This window comes from Oenanthe melanoleuca, chromosome 6 (genome assembly GCF_029582105.1).
Source record: "Oenanthe melanoleuca isolate GR-GAL-2019-014 chromosome 6, OMel1.0, whole genome shotgun sequence".
Lineage (NCBI taxonomy): Eukaryota > Metazoa > Chordata > Aves > Passeriformes > Muscicapidae > Oenanthe > Oenanthe melanoleuca.
This window is the reverse complement of record NC_079340.1, coordinates 4706216-4731314: the sequence shown is the minus strand read 5'-3', so window position 1 is coordinate 4731314 and position 25099 is coordinate 4706216. Positions and strand designations below refer to the sequence as shown.

General features: G+C 40.8%; 2 protein-coding genes across 5 annotated transcripts in view; one reads left to right on the top strand and one right to left on the bottom strand.

Moving 5' to 3' along the window:
* Positions 1–11064, top strand: part of LRRTM3 (leucine rich repeat transmembrane neuronal 3) — a 75295-nt gene extending 64231 nt beyond the window's left edge. The window contains exon 3 of one of the 2 annotated variants that reach the window (XM_056494518.1): positions 9263–11064. In XM_056494518.1, the coding sequence (XP_056350493.1) occupies positions 9263–9457 (195 nt within the window). In that variant the 3' untranslated portion in view covers positions 9458–11064. The remainder of the gene's footprint in view (positions 1–9262) is intronic. The other variant, XM_056494517.1, reaches the window with a different exon arrangement.
* CTNNA3 (catenin alpha 3) overlaps positions 1–25099 on the bottom strand; it is a 382123-nt gene that overhangs the window by 272296 nt on the left and 84728 nt on the right. The gene's annotated exons all lie outside the window — the stretch shown is intronic.

The following is a 25099-nucleotide window of genomic DNA, read 5'->3' as shown; positions in this document are numbered from 1 at the left end:
TGTGGAGCTGGCTGGCTCCAAGGAAATATCCCAGCCAGGGTCCCTTTCCCTCACTGCTCAGGATTTCTTGAAATTCTTTCATTATTGAATTGCCCAAGTAATTCTTTCCTGCCCTGAAACATTTGTACTCCTAAACTGGAGAATTGTTTAATTTTGGACAATTCAATACACAAACAGCCAGCCTGAGTGCCACACAAATGTCATAGCAGCAGTGCACTAATATGCACAAGAAAAATACTTGAATAGTAATATATCTTAGAAATAAAAAAAAATCTAACATATACTGTATACTTCTTAGGAATTTTTCTCTCAAGAATTACACAGTGATAAAATATAATAGAAAGGCCACTTAAAGAAGGAGATAAGTTTTTAAAATATTTTTTTTTGTTTAGCATAAATATCTAACTATGTAGAGGATGTAATGGTTAAGGAAAAGAAACAATCTATTATTACTTCTGTCCCATCAGAAAATAATTTTTTATCAGTCAGGTATATACAGTAGCCTTATTAAGAAGCTTTACTAACAACTGAATGATCAATATATCCCATGCTCCCCATCCATGAAATTTATAAATTATATTAAACCCTGCTCTTGCTTTTCAAGCTGTGTCTGGTATTAGTGTTCTGTTGTAGTATCATTCAATTTTTAACCAAATCTTACTTTAATTTACTTAAATAATTACACAGAGCCATTCAGTAATGTCATCGGAAATACTTCACTCAGAAGAGTTTTATGAAATTATACTATTCTGCAGAAATAAATAAATAATATATAAAAATACAATTCTGCAGAAATAAACAAAACAAACACTGCTCATTCCATGGTAAAGCCCAAGAACCAAGTCTGATAAAGCAGCATTTCATTTACACATTAAATATAAATTTTGCTTTTCTTTTAGATATATTCTTCTCTGTAATTTTTTTTTAATTTTCAGTTAGAAATTTTTGGTTTAAATTCTGTGTTTAGAGTTGTTTCTCCTAATACCCCTTAGGAAGCCTCTTCCCTCTGTGTGAACATATCATTTCTCCTACCACTAACAAAGATCCAGGGCTCGATTCCAGGAGAGCCTCTGCCAAAACTGCAGTAGCATTTTGGCATCATTCAAAGGGGTTTTTTAAGATATATGAGAATGCTCTTGTTCCAACAATTAGAAAATATCAATGTGCTAGTTATTCAACCAAAGTGCAATGGTAGCTATATGGCAAATTGGTCTTTTGCCTATTTTAATTATTCTTTGAAGAGATTCTCATCCTCTCCTCTTTGAGCAACACAAACCCACGTCACAGAACAAAGGAAGGAAGGATAAAAAAGTGAGAAGAAAACCTGGAATTCTGTGCAGCATGTATTACATTTTCAATGAGAACAGCTGCATTACACAGTGCCAAATAGACTTCAAATGGAAAACACTTCCTGCAATAAACAAACCATTTTCGTTTTAGCAAATTATTAAATCCCAAGGGAATCTGTCTGTATCCTTCAACTAATTTAAAGATCTACATGCAAAACTCAGCATGTGGGGCAAATCTGGATTTGAGTCAGGTACTTCAAGGGACTTTGAGACCATAAAAATGAGCAAATGGATTAAAGCAGTCTCAGCATAGGCTTTCCATCTCTGTGGAGGACAGGTATGTCTGGATTAGTCACTGGGATAATATTACTCACATTTTAAGCTGATGCAAGCTGCGAGTGTTGGATTTTTCAATAATTTGAGAACACTGTGCACAACGTGACACCACTCCATAGAAACAAATTGTTTGAAATGGAAAGAGGAGTTTCTATTGCAACACGTTGGGACAGAAATCAAAACCCCATGATTAACATCCTCACTGCTCATGAGCAGTTTCCTGTGCCCAAAGAGGCACTTGGATGTTATGCTTTTACATGATCTGCACACACCAGACAGCTTGAGGTGTGCTTTGCTCAGCACAGCACCACGAAATGCAGCAGGACACTGAGAAGGGGAGCTCAGGGATGGAGGGAGCTGCATTATTCGTGCTTTAAAACCCTTCTTACACACTTCCTAAGGCTCTGGACTTGAGATGACATGGGAATGTCCCTGATGCTGCATCACTGACCACTGAATGCCTCAAGTTCCCTGGCAGCCAGCTGGGAGTGCTGTAATGGCAGCAGAGCACTGTGACTGCAGTCCCTAGCTGCAGAAAGTCCTGCCTGGCACACACCAGGCTAATAAAATGAAGCATGGCTGCATCTGCAGGAAGGGCTTTGCCAGCACACCTCTGCTGAGCCAGTGCTGTGGCTTCAGCTACCAGAACACTGTGGACAGGATTCTGCCAGCTGCAGATGTGACAGCAAGATCCGTCCTCCAGAAAATTCAGGAGAAAGATATCAAAAACATCAGCTTTTGGTTGGTTTTTGTGAGTTTTTTAATTGGTACCCCATTTTAATCTCAAGATACCAGTAATGCAGAGTACAAATGAAATAGATAGTTTGTCTTCAACTCAGTTTCTACACACTAAATTCTGGGAAAATCAAGCTAGCAGAGTAAATAATGAAGGCCTCCTCCTTGCTCTCAGACACAACAAAAGTCTCTCTTCCCTCCAGGTCTATAAATCTTGTGGCCCTGGCTTATGATACCACAGGGAAATCCCCTTTATCCAAGCACATGCAGGTGTCATCAGCTCATTCCTTGAGGCTCATGCAGCACCTGGCAGGACCAGCCTTGGGACAGCCCCAAGGCACAATCACAGTCCATGCAGCAGCACAACTGTTTCAGTATCCAGGGCTGACAACTAACACTCAAAATTCAGAAGCACAGAGTGTGGTTTCACTGTTTGTCTCAGCACCACCAGACTCTCCTCTCCTGTATCTGAAAGCCTGTTTGGGGATAAGGCACTTAAGAGAAGAGAGCATTAGGGCTTCTCAGTGAAAAGCAGCCAAAGAGATGGCCTGGACTGCAAAGAACAGCAAAGGTATTGAGATAATAGACTGATGGCAGCCAACATCAGTGTAACTGGAAGATGGAGAGCTTACACAAATTATTAATGTGGTCAGGAAAAAGAAGGATTCTTCCTTCCCAAGACAGAAACAGAGGGAAAACTGCAAAACAAAGTGAGTAAGAAAGGTTAAGATCTGGAAGGCAAGAGAGAGAAAGTTAAAAAGCACAGTTAAAAAGCAAATGTCAACATCATCAGTTTATCAGGTTCCTTGGAATTTCCTAAACCCCCTCTTACTGGGGTTTTAATAACTTCAGCTTGCACTGAATTTAGAACTTAGCCTTCATAATGAGATGCACAAACTATATAAAATTTCCAACTGTTCACACACTGATAAGTAAAGAAGCAGCTAAAGATTTACCAATCAAAATACCTTCCTTTTCTTAAGGTAAACTCATGATCTGTGGATTCTGAGCTGTGATTCTGAATACTCAGAGTAGGCAATACTTCAGCTTCTGGTGCATTCAGTGTTGTTTATTCTTCTGCTGCTTTATTTCCCTGTAAACAAGCCTGATGAAAAGCAATGAGATTGCCTGTTACAGTACTTAGGGGATATGAAAATTGCCTGTTACATTAAAATAATTAGAGAAGAAAATAAGATCATATTAATTGCACTCTACAGAAGCTTACCCAAGGCATGTGAACCCATCCTCCGAGGAATACAAAAATTCTACTTAGAGCCTACCCAAGGCCCAAAAAGTTCAACTATCCACCAAAGCAGGAGCAATTAATAAAAATCTGTGAAGATAACTGCTGTTGGTGTGGTAAATGACTGGATGTTGCAGCTGGCAGTCTTCAGTGGGTTTTGCTCATTATTGCTGATTACCATGCACAGACCTTGCTCTCCAGAACACCAAGTGTGCCCCTGGGTTGGTGGAAGCCTTGCTGCACCACCAGGCCCCAGGCTCTTTAACTGAACAAGGCACCCTGATGTTCAACTAAGCCTGGCTTGGACAAGTTTAGAAGAACTTTAATTCTTCAATTAATTTAATTTAATTTTGTTCTGCTTTGTGATACAAGAGGTTCTGACTTAAGGGAGACACACCTCCCCTAACCATGAAACAAATCTGTCATGTAAATCCAATTAATTTCACTGGTTTTCTTCTTAGCATTCTAGAACTTTCAGAGAAGGAGGAAGGGGGGTGCACTGACCCACGAGGCTTTGCAGGTGTGCAGTACAACATGCACACATTACCTCCACTTGTGGCTTAAACATAAAAATCTCTGCAAATTCACCCTCCAAAGGTGTATTTTGTAATGTGCTTTCATTCACACAATCCCCTCATATTTTAAAATAATCTGTGGATGGTTAAATAGAGAATTATAACTAAGAGACAGTATGATGCTCCAAGCTCCCACAAACCCAGGACAAAAGACAGCTCCCTTTTTCTACATGCAACAAAAGCTTGCCAGGCAGTACTTTGATTTGAGTCCATCATTTATCCAGCATCTAAAGTAAAAGCTGTTATCTGTGCTGATTTACTTTTAGTCCCACAGAGTTCAGCACTGTTGTTTTTAAATGATACCTCAGTAATTATGCCTTCAGAACCCATCTAATAAACACCAAGCTTTGCATACAAATTAAAAACAAATGAGAAGCCTAAAAAGGTTAGTGCTCAGTTAGATACAGATCTAATTATAATAACATTTTAGAGCTGATTTAGGATAATGTACACCTCAATTAAATATTATGAAGCTTATTTCAAGCAACTGAATGGATTAATTTTTATTTAGTCACACACTAATATCTGTTTCCTTAATCCACTTTACTACATTGGAACTTGAAGGATTGCTATTAAAAAGAAACAAAAATCCAAAACTGCAGGTTGTTAAAATTAGAAACAAAACAAAACAAAAAACTAACCAACAAATAAAACCCATGCAAAGGAATCCACACAGAAAAATAAAAAAAAAAAAAAATTTAAAAAAAAAAAAGCAAGGAGATATTTAGTTTGTCAGGCAGAACAGTATTTATAACTTGTTCATTTTTCTAATATTATTAGCAAGCAGAAGTGTCTAACTGAAAAAATGTAATACATACTCCTTTCAGAGTCAAGCACATAATTAGAGCTAATCAAGACACAAGTTGTTCTCATCTTACAAATGTCACATTCTTTTCAGGAAGGAAAGATCTTAAGTAAATATCACCCTGTTCAAATTTTAGAAAAATTAACAAGATGCAAGACAAAATGTCCAGCAACTAGGAAACCATGGCTCATTATGTCTTAGTCTGAACCCCAGTGAACTGAATCAGTGAAATAAAAAACCTTTTCCTTCTGCTTTCTCCTCTTCTTTATCATCTTCTTAAAATTAAGAAGAAAGGGCTGAGCAGCTGTTAGCAGCTGTTCACTCTGGTGTTTCAAAACCTGCTAAAGGTGACTGTAAAAATCAGTGTGTGCAAATTGCTGAAATTTTTTTCAATTCCTTCTACTTTAAGATATCAAATCTACATTGACATAAAAAAAAAAAATAGCCTGTTTTTTCCCATGGAACCTATTAGTGGTTGAATGCTCTCTGACTCTCTTCCAACCCTCAGAAAGTGTCAGTTTACTGCTCAAGTGTCCAGCATTCAAAGCAAATCTTCAGAAGTTCTGGTCTTTGTTTGTCAAGGTGATTTTTACTTTTTAACATCACCCTCCCTTTCCCAGGGAATGTGCTGCATCATAAACCACTAAAAAGTCATGTTGAACACTGACCAGGAAATATTACTATTACAGATGGACTACAATTCTAATCATGCACTTGGTAAAGATTTTTAGTATCTGTATAAGCCTAGGGCATTCAGCCACTGAAACAACTGAAGTCTAGACACAGCAGCAACTTCAGTGAGAGATTATTTGGTTTATACTGCCATGGAGACAGTGGGTCCTCCCCTTGAGAGTGACTCAACTGATGGTTTAAAAGACTTCAAAGGATTTCAGGCTCCTCACCTGCCCTTTGCTTCCTCTCTGGTCTTTCTCTGCCAGGAATGTGCATTTTAGTCTGACACAGCAGTGAAGGTTGGGCACAAAACACCTGTTTGGATTCAGCTGCATTGTTTCTCACAATGTGAGACCCCAAGTTAAGCACAGATGAACATGTAAGAATAGAAAAACTGCCAGAGCCAAGCAGGACACATGAAACATTCCTCAACTGTGTAGCAGAAAAGAAACAAGAGTTCCTCAGTACTGAAAATTCTAACATCTGGGCAGGTGTGCCCTTTGAAGAGAAAACACAATTCTCCCTCACCAAGAGGGCATTAGCATTTGTGTGAAGAACAATTTTGCTGTTCAGTGAAAGCTATTCTTGCTGCTTGCACTTCTGGTAGGTTTTTAATTACAGCCTAAGCTGATAGAAAATGAGTTTGAAAAAAATCCTTCCCTTTGCATTGAACTCCTTGGTGCCACTGCCGAGGAAAACTGGCTGAGCTGATAGCTGTCCTTGGGATGTCTCGTGCCAAAGCTCTTACCAGCTGATCCAACAATGCACTGCCCCTTTCCAGGCCTTCAGAATCTGGACTTGGAAAGGCTGAAATATGTAAACACCAAAGAGTACCTAAGAACTGAGAAGTCTGGAGGAAAACAAGGGTCTTTAAGAGTGACTAGAGATTGCTGCAGCCATCTCTTTTCAGCACTTTCAAGGGACAAAATTCAACCCCAGGCACTCAGTGCCTTACAGCCTCCTCACAGTGTATGCAAATTACCACAAAAAGTAACTTCTGGTAACTTTACCCTCACAGCTGAATTACTTCTTGGTAGGGAATCAGAAGGATCTGAACTCTAAATCCATGACCATCACAAATCGGCTGTAAATGATTTAGCTGCTTCTTTAACAGAAGTTTAAGTATCTCCCTTGTTTCACAGCACAGAAGTTTTAAGTAAATAAGTGCTTGAAGAAGCAGACAATGAAATAAAATGGACAAGGTGATAATCAGATAGGTATTTGCTGTTCATAACTGGCTATCAGACAGCTCTAGGGCATTCTAGAGAGAAATTAAGGGTCTTGTTACATGCAAGACCTGCCTAAATCACAGGGAGAACTTAAATACAGGGGTGCAGAGGCAGGAGATATAAATGCAGGTACAAAACATTATAGCCCAGTCCTAAGACTTCTTAAGGAAAAAAAAAGTCACAAACTGATGGAAGGTGAAGTGTCAGGTTTGTTTTGAGGTCCATTTGAAATAACAAGAATCTTCCCATGATCACAAACAAAGCATTTCACTTTTATTTGTGTCCATAGCAGCTGTATATTTCCCTGGTATGTATTACAAGGGCTTGCTTCTTTTTTAAATGAAGGCAACAGCAAAACTTGTATATGAAATAGATGAAATGCTCACATATTGACCATATGCTGAAATACCACATTCCCATGCCTAGTCTGTGTATGACATTGTCATCACCCTGTAATCCTGCACATTTTCAGAACAACACATCACAGCTCTATCACTTCTGTTGCTTCCATCCTTTATTCTCCTGTTTCAGTCTGGTTCACTTATTTTACATCCCTCCTCTTCACAATCATCTGCTTTTCAGTTGTACTTCTGTCATCTGCATGGAAAATATTCCACTGCCCTGTCATAAATTCCATCATAACATTTTCAAGCCACACCAGATCTGTGGCTCTCCCCTGACACCTTTATTTTCCAAGTTTTCATTCTCAGGATTCTGTGGCTGACTCTTGAAATCACCCCAAGAGGTCTGAACACCCCCATGTCCATGAAATTTAACAAAATACCAAAATCCTTAGGCTGAAAATATTGCCTCTGATTCTAAATACAATACATTCAGAAAAAAAATGCAATTTTTTGCCAAGGTCAAGCCATCAGATAAGAACACAGGCACAACAGCAGAAGTTTAATAAATGCTGTAAGGCCTCTGCAAGAACCTTTCCCATCTTTGCTGACTGCTGATACTCATCTGGAGTTCCCCTCCCCAGCCACTTCCCATCTGTTTAGAACTAAATACACTTCTGCAGGCTGGAGAAAATAACCCATTTCCTGCAGATCCCTGTAATTGCTACAGAGACACCAGACCCAAATTATCTGCCTCTTTTTTTTTTAAAGGAAAAAAAAAGGGGGGGGAGGGGGAGGGGGCGCTTTCTTTTTAGTCTATGATAACTTTTCAACTGCCAGTGATCAAAAGAGAAACAAACAAACAAACAAAAATTCCAAACACTGAACTACATTCTTTTCAGGACTGAACAGAATTATTTTTTAAAAAATTCTGATTTACCACACACTTTTTTAGTACAAACTTTTAGCTGCACTGTCTATGTAAAGTAAGTCCAGAGCTTTACACTTCCTGACTGAAAAGATGGAAGGTTGCTGGAACTTCCCTCTAACTGCAAAAAAATTAATACTATGCAGTGAAATTCAGCTTGCAGAACAGATGCTTCCTTGAATAGAAACTGCAATTCTAAGGCTTCTGAACTGTAAATCTAAGATAAACTGGGGTGTTCTGATGCTCATCTGAACCTGAACTCCAAACAATATCAAGCTCACAAATCACTGGTACTTAAACACTGCACTGGGTTTTACTCCAGAACTGCTGTCACAGGTGAGAACTAAGCAGTATAATTGCTGTGGTATTATTAGATTATTTATTAATTTCAAGGAACAAGAGGTTCTTCATAACTAGAAACTTTATTGAGACACATCCCAGAAGGAATGAAAAGAGGAAGGACAGCTGCAAAGGAGGAGATACAAGTAGGGATGCTCCCAGTTTAGTTCCAATGCCAGGAGGGCTGAGGTCTCCTTCCCCAAGCACTTCAACAGCAGGAATCCTCTCACCTGGATTTCCAAGCAGGCCAGAGGTATCACACTCACTGACAAATTCAAGCCACTCAGAAAAGCATTTCCATTTCATTTGCAATATTCCCTGACAGAGTGATTACAGCTGAGGTTAATTATACTCTAAAGATAATTTAACTTGGAGCACATCTCAATCTTCTCAAGCACACGCACAGAAGATTCGTGGTGTTGGAGGGCAGGGCTAGAACTTTAGCAGAGCAGGGTTGGGTGCAGAGGGGGGCAGAGGGGTGCAGAGGGACAGAGGGGTGCAGAGGGGCAGAGGGATGCAGAGGAGGGACAGAGGGGTGCAGAGGAGGGACAGAGGGGTGCAGAGGGGGGACAGAGGGGGGCAGAGTGGGGCAGAGGAGTGGCAGAGAGGTGCAGAGGAGGTGCAGAGGGAGGCAGAGGAGGGGCAGAGCAGTGCAGAGGGATGCAGAGGAGTGCAGAGGGCAGTCAGTCTGGGTTCTCACACGCAGTTCAGCCAGGACCCTGTGGCTCTGCCATTGCTAACCGGCTCTGTCCCCTTTGCTCCCGCCCTAGATCCCGCTGTCCATGAACGTGTCCACGTTCCTGGCCTACGAGCAGCCGGCGCTGAGCTACTGCGGGGTGCACCACGAGCTGCTGGCGCACAAGCCCTACGAGCCCGGGCAGGAGGAGGCGGGCACGGCGCAGCTGGAGGCCGAGCTGGAGCTGAGCACCATCACCACGGCAGCGCGGAGCCAGCCGCTGCCCTAGGGCTCTGCCAGGCTCTGCCCTAGTGCTCTGTCAGGCTCTCCCCTGGGGCACTGCCGGGCTGCGCTGGGACACGGGGCTGTGCACGCTGCCATCCCTGCGCCAATTAAAGCGAATCACAAAGATTCATCGTTTCCAGTCTACAGTTTGTAATTAGTTGGGTTGTGCAGTATTTTTTTGACTTCAGAGTATGAGCCTTGAAGTGAATCTTTTTCAAAACTCATCCTACCTACCTGTATAAACTGTACAGATGTAATGTATTTTTCATATTGTAAAGTTTCAATTACTGAGAACGACTGGTATGTACAGTACCATAATTTAATTACATCTTACAAGCTTCAGTTTCTAAAGCTTCAAATTAACAAAAGTTATTTCTTGTGTTATTAAGTTACTCTGTTTTGTAGGGACCATTTTGTTACTGCTTTTGTGCCCAGACAACTTTAATCTAAAATTCTGTCCTTTGCAGAATATGCACCATTTTTACTGTGTTTAATGTGTAGAATTTTATCTACTGTTTCCAGAGGGAGGGTTTAACTATTCAGACTTCTAAGAAATGATTGAAATATACAGCCAAGTTTTCCTAGAAATGAAAATTTAAAAAAAATAATTAATTCTTGTTGCCTTGAAATACAGCCTGATTTTTAACAACAAAGCTTGGTTATGCAACTGTTAATCAAGGCTGATGATATTTTATTAAGTCTCACTGTTCTGCAAGGCAATACAGGGCAGGAGACTTCAACAGGCAGCTACAAAATCTGCTGTGAGAGTCTGCCAAATCAGGCATTTTTATTTCTGCTTAAAGACAAAGGGGTCCAAAACCTACTTCTGTCACAGGCAGCTGCTGATAGAAGTGGCAACAGAAAAAAGTCCTTATAAGACTCCTAGAATGTAAAATGTTACTCAAAAGAAACATCCCCTTGCTAAAATATGTAGTAATTTGGAACAAATGGTAAAAGTTTACAGTCCTTTAACATTATAAAGCAAACAAAGAAAAAAACCCAAAACCTTTAAAGAAAAGGGAAAATAATGTAGTATTAAGTCCTTAACATTGCTTATTTGTCTATCATTTAATGAAGCATTCTTATATCCCATTCTTTGGTTTTAAATCTTCAAGATTTCTCAATACTGTATGAGAGTAACTTTTTATACCACTACCCACTACCCTGTAATCATAACAGATTACAGAAATTAGGAAGACATTATATCATGCTGACTCTATGAAAAACAAAATGGGAACACGAGCCTTCCAAAATATAGGAAAAAACAAGTTTCATATGGTGAAACAACTTTTTTATAATAAAGAGAAATTATATAACCACAAATCTATTTTTCTGGATCTTTATCCCACCATATTTTCATGTAGTTTCAAAGCAAAAGATTGAATTTTAAAATTACAGGGCAACTGTACAAAACAAGGTAAATAGAATGAAAACTAACTTCAAAAATTGGCAATCAGGCAGCATTCAGTACCTGTTAAGTGGAAACAAAGTGTCTAAAAGACAATACTTTGTACTGTTTATTTATTAGCATTTAGATTTTGTAACATATTTTGCATAAATTATTTTCTCTTTGAAACATTAATTGTCTTTTTAAGACACTTCTTAAACCTGCACACTTCAGTTCTGTATTTCTTCACTACACTGGTTCTTGAATTTGTGGTCATCTGCCACAGTGCTGGAATTTTCCTTCAAAAACATAGTTTGAAAGTACATTTTGCTAATTGTCCACTGCCAACAAACATGCAGGAATCCCTCTGGAGCCCAGTGACTTTCAGGCTGCAGGAAGAAATTACCTGAATCACTCCACAGCTGGTTTTGAGCTTTAATGCTTTAATGTTTTGGCATTCTGGCTGTTGGAGCAGGCCTGAGCTGGAAGGAGCAAATGCCACCCTGCCAAAAGGTGGTTTCAGTCTTCTTACTCTGTCCTTCCTATTCTGTACTTCCACCCACTGCCCTCAAGTATTTGTGGTGTGTGAACAAGGCCCTGGCACTAACAGAGCTACTCAAAATGCCCAGGTGTTCCAAGGTTCCATGTGGCTCCTGTTTTTGGAGGAGTGCACACCATGAGCATTCCCAGTGCTGGACACTGTGAGTTCAGACTGGGGAGCATGAGAAAGCATTTTCTTATGCAGACACGCAACAGGTTTTTGATGTATCTGCTTGAAGAGGCACAGGTGGGGAGATACTCACACACACACATTTCCCCTTTTCTCCTCCTCAGTCAGGAATCAAAGACTCCAGTTCCAGACCCACATGGCACAGGACAAACAGCAGAAGCAAAGTCACAGAATTAGCCCCTGGCAGGTTCCTCATGCTCTCACAATCACTTCCCAGGCTCTCTGCAACCCCAGCAGGCCATTCCAGTGCTCTGCAGGATGGACCCAGCATCCCAGGGCCCAGAGCAACAGGGGGTGCCTGCTCACCCCAATCCCAGACTGTTAAAACACACCTTTCTGTAAATATTCACTGGACACCCTTTTTTAGGACTACATCAGCCTGAAACTTGTGATTCTCAAGAAGATGGAAGTCTTCAGGAAGGCCAGATGGCCAGATGATCTAAAAGATCCTCATCATGAAAAAACCCAGGTTAGGCTAACCCAGAAAAATCTCACTCCTGAATTCTGACATTAGGCTGTGTCCACCTGCCTGCCTGTAAGAGATTGTTGCCAGCTGTGTTCTGACTGTGGCTGCAGAGGAACAGTAAATGCTTTCATTCCATGGATAAAACAAAACACAACAGTATCCCTAATCCAGCCCCAGTCCTCCAGCTAAGTTAGCAAGAAGAAAGGAATCTGTGGTTCAAGGATTTATTAAGAGGGGGTCACTGTCATGGATCGTTTCCCTTTGCAATAGGAACAGAAGCAGCCAAAGGCATCCACTTCTGTCTCAGCTAAGTGACACCACCAGACCAGGCAGCTCCTTCCACCAAGAAAAGGCTGGGGGAAGTCATTATTCTTGCAAAATACAGACTGAGAGACAATATAACCTCTAGCAGTGAAAAACCCCAGACAATTGTAAAAATAAATCTAGCTCCAAGCAACAATTCCTACCATCATCCATCAGTGGATCATGCTTGTACAGCAGTGCACATGGCTGAAACACCCATTAGCAAAGCAAGCCCAAGCATCTGACTGCAGGTCCTGTCTCCAGAAAAATTAATGACTAATTTGACAAATTCCTGCATGTGTCTCAAGACAGTAAATTTTAAAAATAGCAAATGCCATCTATACAAGAAAGCAAATGACTGCTTCAATTAAAAAGTTATGAAAATTTGCAGTACAAACTAGTCTCAAAGGATCTGAGAGCTACCACTAACATAAAAACCCTCAAAATATACACAGTTTTCAAATATACATCATAAAAATCAGACTTCTTTTGGCAGCACACAACAAAAGGAAAATGCCAGCCTCAGAGGCTCTGTACTAGGCTTGCTCTACTCAGAGTCACTCCATTTCTCCCTTTCTCCCTCAAGGCATGTTTTGCTTCTTATTATTTCCAGTCCTCAGACTGAACATGAGAACAGAAACTGTGCAAAAACTGTATCATGAAGGCTAAAAAAAGCAAAGTAGAAGTGCAAGGGCAACATGATGACCTGAGAAATTAGCCAGGATTTCAGTGTCACTGAACAGCAATAAATTCTGGACATTGCTACACTAGCAATGAAGCTCCTCAAAGATGGTGAATGTAATTAATGACATGATCATGTACAGAGTCACACACCAGCAGCTGGATTCAGTTCCTAGCTGGGGTAGCATGAATGGGCTGCTGAGCAGGTGAAAAAGTACAGCTGAACTCGTGTCTTGCAGCCTGATCCTCCTCTCTTGAGGGAAAGGTCTTTCTGCTCCAGTTTTGCTCTGGTCTCAAAGGCAAATATAGCCAGGAAAAGGCTGAGTCTAATAATGGCTTCACTTGGTCACATCAGAGATACTCCCAGCCTCCCTAATCAGCCTCACACAGCAGCTGAGAGCTGGAACCCAAAGACCTGAAGACTGGGGCAAGCACACAGCTGTCTTTCCTTGGAAAGCCCCCCAGATCCCAACTTTTGGTATGTCAGGGACTTGCTGAGCAAGTGTGCATGTTATAATCAAGATTCAGCTAACCAGAAAAGAGAAATCCCCAGGTTTTTCAAGTCCATCACAGTGCTAATCACACAATAAACCTGCTAGTCAGAAGTACTGCAAACATTTTTCCAACACAGAAAGATACTTATGAAGTTCTAATAGATACAAGTTTGACCATAATGACCCATACTTAAAAGCAGATGTTCCTTCAATTCCTCAAAAAAACTAGCATTTGACTCAATTAATAGCTCTATTATAAAGTAACAAGGCCAGATTCCATTTTATTGTTCTACCTAATTACAGAACCTGATTAATTTCAGTTATAAAGTTTCAGAATAAGGAGAACATAATCAGAGTTCATGATTAATGTTACTCTAATGAGCCCTAAGAAATTAACATTTTACCACTAGAACTTTGCCAAGAATTTGTATGTCAGCTGAAATGCAGTGTGTACGAGTGTGAAAATCCCACATGGCACGGAGCTTCTATTCTACTCGACCACCATCACTGAGATGTGTCAATAGCCCACGGGGGATCACCATCACTGAGCTGTGTCAATAACCCACGGGGGATCACCATCACTGAGGTGTGTCAATAGCCCACGGGGATCACCATCACTGAGGTGTGTACATAACCCACGGGGATCACCATCACTGAGCTGTGTCAATAGCCCACGGGGATCACCATCACTGAGGTGTGTACATAACCCACGGGGATCACCATCACTGAGGTGTGTCAATAGCCCACGGGGATCACCATCACTGAGGTGTGTACATAACCCACGGGGTATCACCATCACTGAGCTGTGTCAATAGCCCACGGGGGATCACCATCACTGAGCTGTGTCAATAGCCCACGGGGATCACCATCACTGAGCTGTGTCAATAGCCCACGGGGGATCACCATCACTGAGTGTGTACATAACCCACGGGGATCACCATCACTGAGCTGTGTCAATAGCCCACGGGGGATCACCATCACTGAGGTGTGTACATAACCCACGGGGGATCACCATCACTGAGCTGTGTCAATAGCCCACGGGGGATCACCATCACTGAGCTGTGTCAATAGCCCACGGGGATCACCATCACTGAGATGTGTCAATAGCCCACGGGGATCACCATCACTGAGCTGTGTCAATAGCCCACGGGGATCACCATCACTGAGGTGTGTACATAACCCACGGGGATCACCATCACTGAGCTGTGTCAATAACCCACGGGGGATCACCATCACTGAGGTGTGTACATAACCCACGGGGATCACCATCACTGAGCTGTGTCAATAGCCCACGGGGATCACCATCACTGAGGTGTGGAAATAAGAGTATTTCCACTTTGTATTCCCCAAGAAACAGACTTTTAAGGTGGATGTATTTCAGCAATAGCTCTATCTACAATCTAACCATGAAGTGAGTGCTCCAATGAAACATATTTCAAAGCCCAATAATTTAAACATTGTTACACACTAATTCTGTGTTTCTTAGAGAACAAAACTTCATCAACTTTTGCTGAGAATACTCATTAAAAGAAAATGATGTGTCCCTGCAGCACTGTGCACTTCAATAATTTCAGTAGTTTTATACAAGAGTGTGTCATAAATGAGGCATGGAAAGCCATTAACTGAACAATTCATATTGAATAGTTTGTTGTAATTTATGCTTTCAAAAGAAATAATGAAAGTGATTTATTTTTCTAGTAATAATGACGCCCCTCCCTTCTATGTCTTGCTGTTGGTAACTTTATTTTTAAAGAATCTATAAACTTGCACAATTAGTCCAGCCTCCACTGCCCAAAAGCCTTATTCTCATTATCAGGGAAGGAAAAAATAGAGCTATCAGTGGTGTATCTGAATATGCAAATAGGATTAGTGGATGAGATTTATTTTTTTATTTTCTGCTCCAGCATTACCTAGACAGGTAAAACTTGTCTTTGCCTTCTGCAGCCTAGCTCTGTCTCCAAAGTCCAGCTGTCACAGCTGAGACTGCCAGCAGTAGAACAGAACTATTCCAGCTGAGATCCTGCAGGGAAATGCCTCTCAGGTATTGTCACTCCAGAGCTGAGCAGCTTTGCTGCCAACCAAGCACATGCTGAAGCTTGTCTGACTCCTTCATCACTAGCTCTTGTAAATACAGATTCAGAAATGGAATAATGCTAGAATATGCTAATAAAAATTAACCTTTTTTTTTTTTTTTTCATTCTACCACTACACAGTGATGTATATGTTTATGTATATGTTTTCTATAATCTCTTTGCATGCTAGATCCATGAAGAGAAATTATTAAAAACTGTCAGTATGAGCTGGCCTAGCCCCACTTTCATCAAGTGATGATAAGAGAAACTTCCCAAGTTTCTGGAATGGATGAACATGATGCCCTCCCCATCTCAAAGCAAAAACAGCTGTGTAGCTGTGTCCTGTTTATAGGTGTGTGCAGAAGCTTTTACACTGCTTCTGTAAAAGAAGAAGTAGAGGAGGATTCTTTTGATTGATTTCTCAGGTGAAAAAGTGCAAAAGTTGCAATGTTATATCTGCCACCTCCTCTCCCACACTCACACCTTGGCATGGGTTCACTCCTGCCTTCCCTACCTGCATGCATTGTGCCTCAGGAATTTTGAGGCTCCATCTTTACTTTTGCAAAGAAATTAAAATACTCACTCATTTATACTGCTAAATTACATTCTAAGATTCCTTCCTGTAATATGCAAGTATCTTACTATAAACTAAAATTATTCTTTGAAAAAAATAGGGGTTTTTTGCTTCCCAGAAATAAGCATTAATGACCTGCTTTGAGAGTTTGTAAGTTTCTCTTTTACAAAATAAGGAGGGAGGAGGTGAGTTTATGCAGGGGCATTATTAATGCCACAGAAATACAATAGTTACCAAAAAAAGAGTCACAGTGCTAGCTAAAACTTGAAGATTTAAATGCAGAAATAATTCAGCATTACTCCTGAGAGAGGATGTAAAGAAAGGGGCTATAAATACCATAGATGCAACTAAGTTATGCTGCAGGAACAAAAAAATGTATTTTCAAAATTTATATGGATCTCACAGAGAAGCTATTTAAGGCTGGTTTTTTAAAGGAGGTAGAGGCTAATAAGGCACAAGATAAAACAGATAATGAGAAGGATTAAATTTAAGTCTGGACTGGATATACCCAGGCAAACCACTTAAGAATAGGATCCACCTTTCCCAAAGTGAAAACCATTTCCATTTTCTTTAGTACCAAGTATCTTCTGTACATGTCAGTAATCAGTAGGACAGCATCTGAATGTCAGTCAGTAATAGGGATAAAAAAATTGGCTTTACATGCATGAGCTAAAAGTAACTGACCCCAGAAAAAAGACAGTCCTGGATCTGCAAAACTGCTCAGGGAGGCAAATAAATATAATGAGACTCTAACAAATCTATATTAGACCCTCAATCCAGTGCTTTTATGTTAAAAATAGCATTGCTAATGACCTCTCACCTAAGAGGACTTCATAGAAATCAAAGGAAGTGGAGAATTAAATCAAAGGCAGAATTATTAATAAATAATAGTACATGCAAAGACACCAAAGTATTGCTCATATGAATATTAATTCAATTTGAAGGGGCGGTAAAGACACACAATGCTGCCCATCAAGAGCTGATCACTGGTCTGCTTCAGTGGTGGATTTTTCCATTAACATCACTGTTTTCTGGACTGTCAGCTAATAAAGGTAACCTTGGAAAACCATTTAAAAATAAGAAAGCATTATAAACACAAAATATTAGATATTGCAGTAGCAATAACTAAGCTGAAATAGCAGTGGAAGTGAAAGTTCAGTGTCTGACTGAAGGGGTTAAACAGGTCAGCAATGAAGCATGAGGAGAAATGGGGGAACGCCATAAGAACCCTTGGGAACCTCACAGTTATCTCTCACCCAAAGCCAGTATCTCCACTAGAGCTGTCCAAAAATAAACCAGCATTTCACTGAAAAACACCTTCAGAAGGAAAAACACCCAGAAGGAAAACAGATTCATTCTAGCTAAACAGGAGAAGGGATAGATGTGTAAAATGGAAAGAAAGGAGGGAAAACCATTGAGATGCTGATGGAAAAGGAAGATCCCAATGATTCAGTGAAGAAAGATTTGACAAAACTGTAACTGTTCATCATGGAAATGGATTAAGGTGAGGAAGGAAAGAGGAAGGAATGAAAATGGGAGGCACAAATCCAGTTGCTCCTTCCCAGTGGCTGGTCTGAAAACAAATGGAATCCCCTGGGGCAGGGGAGTGAACAAACAACATCTGCACCCAAGGAGCTGCCCACCTCACCTGCAGGGCTCTAAAATGAGGGTTTGTCACATCAGGACAGCACAGTGACAACAGAGACAGACAGCACCATTCAAACTGAGGTCATCACTTCAGCTTGAATACTTCCTTCTGTCTGGACATCTCAAGGCAGAGCCATTCTTCCCCTTCTGTCTAAAAGAGCTTTTAAATGGCAACAAAAAATTAGGTTTTAAAAATGCATTTTTTTGGCTCTAGTAAAAGCACACCAAACTCCATAGAATATTCTGCTCCCAAAGTTTTTATAAAAGTAAGAGCTTTGCAATCAGGTGTATGTGATTTAAGGATAATGAAGCAGGTTTTATGGGCTGCAGAATATTATAAATCTTTTCTGATTTCTTTCAGGGTAGTGGGAAAAGGGGAATTGTTGAATGAAGAGATGATAGATCACATCTGCCTGTGGGTAATAAGGCTTTCTATAAGGAGAAATGGTGTACTCTGAATAATTACATGCACTCTGAGGCCAAAAGGGACAGAGTCTAGTCCTGGTCAGAAATTTCAGCTGCCACAAAATACTTGCAAAAAATGTGTGAGGAAAATAAGATGAATTCTCACTGGTTAACAACAATTTTTCTTTTGCTAATTTGCTCAGCTTCAACACTAGATCAAACCATAATTTCACTGCTTTGCAGAAATTCTTACATTTTGCATCATAGAAGTCAGCAGAAGCATCAAAACCAGAGCACAATTCAAAGAAAGAAAAGAAACAGGGAGATAAAATACTGAGCACATTTTTCAAATTAAGTTTGTGAGACACTACAATAAAGCAGAGTGTCAGGCAATACAGGCAAAAGCAAAAAAGAACAGCATAAAATATTCTTTAAAAAAGTAGTAAGAGCCCCGAGAGCTGAGCTTAACTTCTTAAACTAGGTGATGCTCTGCTTCCATTAAAGCCAGCTGCAGTTCCACCATTGGCTTTAGAGGATTTGATATGTTCAAGTGTCAGGATTTTTGCACAGGAGATAAGTAGGAGTCAGTGCTGGGGATAGGAATGAGAGCTTTATGCAGCACAGCTGGACACAGGCTGCTCTCATCATTAAATGCTCACCTGCAGCTTTTCCAGGTATCCCCTACACTCACTGAGTATTTGATTAGAGGGTTTCTCCTTCCTTCTCACACTGAAGAAACCAACTCGTGCATGTAGTGATTGAGGGATTTAAATGTTGTGTCACTGAGAAGTGGCTATGGGGAGACTGCCCCCCTCCTGAGCACAGCCTCCTCCACCTTGTCCTTGAGAGAACCAAAAAGCCACTGAATCAGAGCTGTGCTTTATTGCAACACAGTTCTGAGAGAGTGACACAGCTGTCCTGAGGGACAGGAAAAACTGCAAATCAAAGTGTTGCTCAGCCAACCACTCTCTTGCTCATCACAGCCCTTTCCTTTCCTACAAACCTGCTCTCAGGCTAAGAATTCTCAGCCAGGCTTTTGAGATACCATGACTTTATAAAACTCCCTCAGGAGCCATAGAAATATTCTCCTCTTTCTCCACCAAGAGAGACCAGTCCCAGCTTAGAAAGCTCCAGAAGTTTCTCTCAGATGAGATTTTCAGCTGTTCCCAATGAAAATGATTTCTCTCTCCCTCCCTCCCTCTCAAAAGCTCCACCTGAGCAAGGGCTGCAGCGACCAACAAGGAAATTAAGTGACCTTTCTCCCTGCCTCTGAGCCAAAATATAATGCACTGGAACATTCAGTGAACAGTAAACAATTTAATAACCAAAATTATGCTATCGATCACACCATCCCAGAACATCAAAAGTCACATTTTATATCACAGTTCATAGATCAAAAGCACCAGAATAACTTATATTTTTCTTCTTTCTAGTCTCAGGATCTTCAGGCTATTTTCTAGGTTGCCATATGTATGACTTCAGCACAAGCTAACGAGATATTGAGTGAGAAATCATTAGCAGCTGGTCAAGTAAAACCACTCCATCAATCATTTTCATTTCCTTAATGTCAACAATTCTAATTTCAACTCTGGGAAAAAATTGTATTTTAAACTGTGAAATACATCACATAAAACAGTGACATTTGATAGTATGCTTTTAGACTCTAAAGTTTATTGTGAAAAAGCCAGTTTAACACATTATGAAGTCATTCTTCCTTTATAACCACCAAACCCAATTGTAAGGAGGGAAACAAGCTGCTTCATATAGATCAGGCAAACAAACTACCATCTATTCCAGAATAAATCCATCATTTTATATGTAAAGCACCAGTAAAAATTCTGGAAGAACTGCAAAGCTGTCTTGTTCCTTCTGTTTACAAAGATAATTTTTAGGCTGTTCTTGTATTCCATCAGTGAAACCAGCACATGACCACCAAAGGACTTTCAGGAGACAGCTTCAACACAGTGCCCTGTGCTGGTTTGCCTGTGCTGGTTTGAGCAGACACTTGTGCAAACAGCTCTCCTACAAGAACTCTCCCTGCTGCTTGGCAGAGGCTCCTGAGGAGTGGACCCTGCAATCAGTGCCACAAAATCCCATCACCAGTGACCCTTCTGTGCTCAGGATGTGGTGACAGGCTCCTGGGGAAGCACAGGACCAGCATTTCCTTTTGGCTGTCAGGAGCAGAGGCACCCTCCATCTCTAAAGCTGGGCAAGCTGCAGCCTCCTGATTATTAGAACAGGAGGTCTGTGGAACACAGCAACTTTCTGAGGAGGAAACCTCAGATGGCCAAGTGACTGCAGTGACTGCATCCTCCTCATCTCCATGCTGACATGAGCAGGTGCCTCTTTCCTTGCCTCCCAGTCCAACACCTTGCAGCAGCACCCAGTTTTGCATCAGTCCTGCAGAGCCTCCTCTAGAACCCTGGCAAAATCTCCCTCCAAGTTTTAGGCAAGGGCCACTCCCTGTGGACATGCCAGCCTGGGGCAGCCTCCTGCCTGCCAGGTGTCCCCAGCACAACGTGCTCCAGGCAGCTTCCTCCCCTGCCTTAACACTAGCAATTTACTGGGGACTGCTGCCATACTACCAAATCATAGGAAAGGGTTGGTTGAGTTTTTTATATAGTGCATATCCAGTCTCCTCAGGAAAACAGGTTAGTATGAGAGAACAGCTCACATAATACATTACACAAATGCAATTTGGTTGCTGAAGTTTTAATCTTGTAGAGCAAAACTCCTATTTTCTATTTCTTGTATTTAAGTTCCAGTTTATGAACAGATTATAGGATGCAAAATGCTTAGGTAGATCTTGAAATATTAAATTTAGATAAATCTTTCTAATGTGGTTATAAATTTGTCAGGATACAAGAACTCCTGCTGATATGATAAGCTGAATCATTGTTAAATGTACAATTTTCATGCAAATAGCTCATGAGAAAATAAACTCCTAGGATGCCTATAACTATTAATAGCTTCTTTTATTAACCAGCCTTCCCCAGATGCTTGAACACAAAATTGTAGAAAGGAGAGATTATTATCTGTAGATGGCCTGGAAATCTAAAAGCCTCACCAAATTTCACCCTAGTTTTGATCACTGCATAGAAAAAACATTCACTGTTAGAAACCTCCACTAATCCATGGAAAAAAGCAATTTGCAGTAAGAAAATGAAGTATGAAGGCTGGGAATATTACTTTATAAAAGTGTAAACTGATGATGAGCGTGGCTAAGAGGGAGCTCGTGGTCACTTTGGGCACCCTGAGCACTCCAAAGCAGCCCAGGTGTCCCTGGCACTGGAGCTCCCAGGAGATGCTGGGCAGCCCAGGCAGTCTCACCCTGTACATCACCAACTCCCCATGGCCCCCAAGGGAACTGTTCCAGAGCTTCTCATCTACAGGGCTGGGCTTTGTAACCCAGCACTGCACCAATTCTGCATTTTGCCAATTACATTTGCCTTTCTCAGAACAGATACAGAGAATAACTTAACAGCTCAAACCTTATAAAAACCTCTTCCATATCTGAAAATATCAGAATGTTCCTCTTCTCCTCCACCTCTTCCTAAGTTACCCAGACTCAGTTAAGTCAGCTGCTTCCTGCTTTTTATAAATTCTAAAATCCTTGCATCATTTTGTTCCTCTTATCAGTCCTTGTTATTCTTAAGCTGCAATGCCCAAAATTTCCTACTGAGCTGAGCCCTACTGACAGTTCATTTCATTTCTGATTTTCATATGGCATTGGGAGCTGTAGAGCAGTACTTCTGTGAAGCCACAAACCCTGCATTTTTTATATACACAGTGATCTTCTTCCCAAGGGTAATTGATTGCACTTATCATTTCTATCTGCAGATCTCAGACCATTTCTCCAAACTGAAAAAAAGATAAAAGAGGGGTAATCTTTTTATTGACCTATATAATGCTTTGAAGTTTCACTAGGATAGCACCATTCAAATTCTCAATTATTTCCACTCTTCATTCCCTATATTCCCCAAGCCATTTATCTACTTTTATTTCATTTATTACTAATGAAAGTACACCATACAGGTGGGTCCCAGGCCAGTCCTTGCAGAATCACACTTCACTAAGCCATCCCAAATGGACCTGCAATGGATTCAATACCCATTCACTAGGAACACTGTCTTTCAGTGACCTGTATGAGGGAAACCTCATAATGCAATAACAGTGCTTCTCAAGTTGGCTTATGAAAACATCCTGTCAGTGTGCAACATGATATCAGTTTACAGCTTCCCTTTTAATCCCCAGCCAGCTATTCTGTCAAAGAACTACATGTATTTGACAAAGCATATTTTGAAAATAGATGCTTGTGGCTCAGAACCACTTTCTTATCCTGAGCAGTTCTAGGAAATGATTATATAAAGATTTCCTGCAACTTCTCCATGGTTATCCAAGTTAGAGGGACTGACCTATAAATTCCACAGATACAGGAATTTATCTGTTAAGATAAATTAGTCTTTTTTTGTTGCCAGGAAATACTCATTCCTCACAGATTTTTGCAGACAAGGCCATGTTCACAAACTCCTTTCTTAAATACTCCTGAACTCTTTCTGACACATATTCACTTTCCCTTATTGACTGCATTAGTTTTTCCCAGCTATTTACAGGAAGCCTGAAGCAGGTAGGAAAGAGTATTTCTGAGTTCCTGTCCCCCATTTATTAAGATCTTCACTTTCCCTACTGTTATTTCCTTCTAAATTGGTTCCAGTGCTCAGATTCCCACCCTTTTCCTCGCTATGAAATTTGCAGGTTCTAACAGAGCAGAGAAGCCTCTGGTGCTGATCCTACTGTGCCTTGCTGCATCCTTCCTGCCTCACAATGTGTTATTTGGGTAAAGGGACAAAGAGCCACTCTGGCCTAGAAACCACCCAAAAAAATCTGTCTCTGCAGCAGCCAGGCCCCACAGGCCTGAGGGGAAGGCACAGCATTCCCAGCATGGCATTGCCCAGGAGTCCCACAGGATCTGTGTCACAGAGCAATCCCAGGACACTGCTCATTTTTACTCCACCCCATTTACCTCCTCAGCCACAGGGAATACAAGGACAGTGTCGCATACCAGCTGTTTGCCAGCAATGGATGATTCCAGATTTACAGGCTGGCCTACAGATCTGTATCACAGATATGCACAGACTCTTCACTACAAGAATAGCTAGAGGACAAAAAAAATAAAACTTCCTTCATTAATTAGTGGTCAAAACAAAAATCTCAACCCATTCCTCCTGGTGATTTTTCCAGCCTCCCTATTTCATTTAAGTTGTAATAGCTATTTAGGTCTGTAATAGTACTTTACCAGATCTGCATCTGAATAAATGCCAAGCAAATAATTGTAATATCTGACCTTTGCCAATCACATTTCATCCAGACATGGAATGAGATAAAGAGGGAATGAGAAACACTATTTTCTTATAATGCTATCAGACATTTAAAATGGTGCTGACAATGCTACAGACTAACTGGAAAACATAGCAACAACTGAAGAACAACATCAGAAATCAGGAATACAGCTGGAGATTCTCCAGAGGAATCTTTCTTCTATTAAATTTTGCTAATTTATCAAAAGCAGAATCTTCCATGGAAACAGAGACAGCACAACAGATCTTCTGACAAAACACAGACATATGCCCTGCCAGCTCTGTAAGACAGCCTTGGGACCAAACTCTGAAAGTTTCAGATCTGCTGTTCCCAGTCTTCCTGGGAAGGATGTGGAGGTCCCAGTCCCTGAGCAGTCTTGCTCTACAGAAATTCCATTCTTACAGCTGAAAGAGGCAGGTGCTCCAAGGACCACAATAAACAAGGAGCCAAACAGCCTCAGGACCTGGCAGCCTTACCCTGATTTTGCATGCTCACTCCCATGCACCAGCACTCTGCCCTCCCGTTGGGATCCAGGGTAATTCTTCATGTCAACAATCTGCTCAGCTGTTCCCAACTGTTCATAAGAGGACAACAGGTAAGGACCTGCTAACAGCCCTGGCAGTATCTGTCAGCATCACCTACATCATCCCAGGGCACTTCATTCCAACTCTTGCTTTAATGCACACTTGCACGCTTGAACAGCAGGGGGCTGACAGAATCCAAAATATTATTAGGCTTCTTGGAGTTCAAATTAGAATCAAGTTTTTCTGATTACTTGAAGCTAAGCAATAAAAGCTCCATCTCCTTGCCAGCTGGAGGACACAGCACAAATGCCATTGTGACCTTACCTCCTTAGCAAAGCTGTCACACAGAATTCCACGTTTCCTTTCCCTACCGTTGACACTTTCTACAGGAACTTTGCAAAGTTTTCCCCTATTTCACTTCCTTATTGCTGCAAGCAGTAGACTGGAAATACATTACAAAACCAAAATGGTTCTAAATTATGTCCATCTGCTCTCTCCTGTGTGCCCTGTCCATGTGTGCACGTGCAGAGTCAGTAAAGGCACTTTAATAATCCAGTGATCTTTTGCAATATTAAGCAGAAAAAAAAAGCACTAATCAAGTTCCCAGAGAAGAGATTTACCTTGGGCTCCAGTTTTGTTTTCCTTTAACTGCTGCCAGGGTGTATGTAATTACTATAGTTCTTGTTTTCTCTTATTTACATAGAATAAAAATTGATTATCATTCTTCATTTCTCCTGCAAAGAGCTAAATATATTCAAGAAAATGAAGGGAGGGATTCCTTTATCACTTATCTTCTTTTACAGGCTGATAATTCCTCCTGTACAATATTAGGGTTTAGAAAAAATTAGAAACATCACTGCTTGATAGAAAAGATAATCCTAGATTATTCCTAAGTACAGCTCCAAGTCAAGTAGCTGATTTATCATTCCTTTCCATCTTTCTATAAATTTCCTTTGTTTTTTCTCCTGATAATGAAACAATGGTTAAAGACAATTAGAATAACCC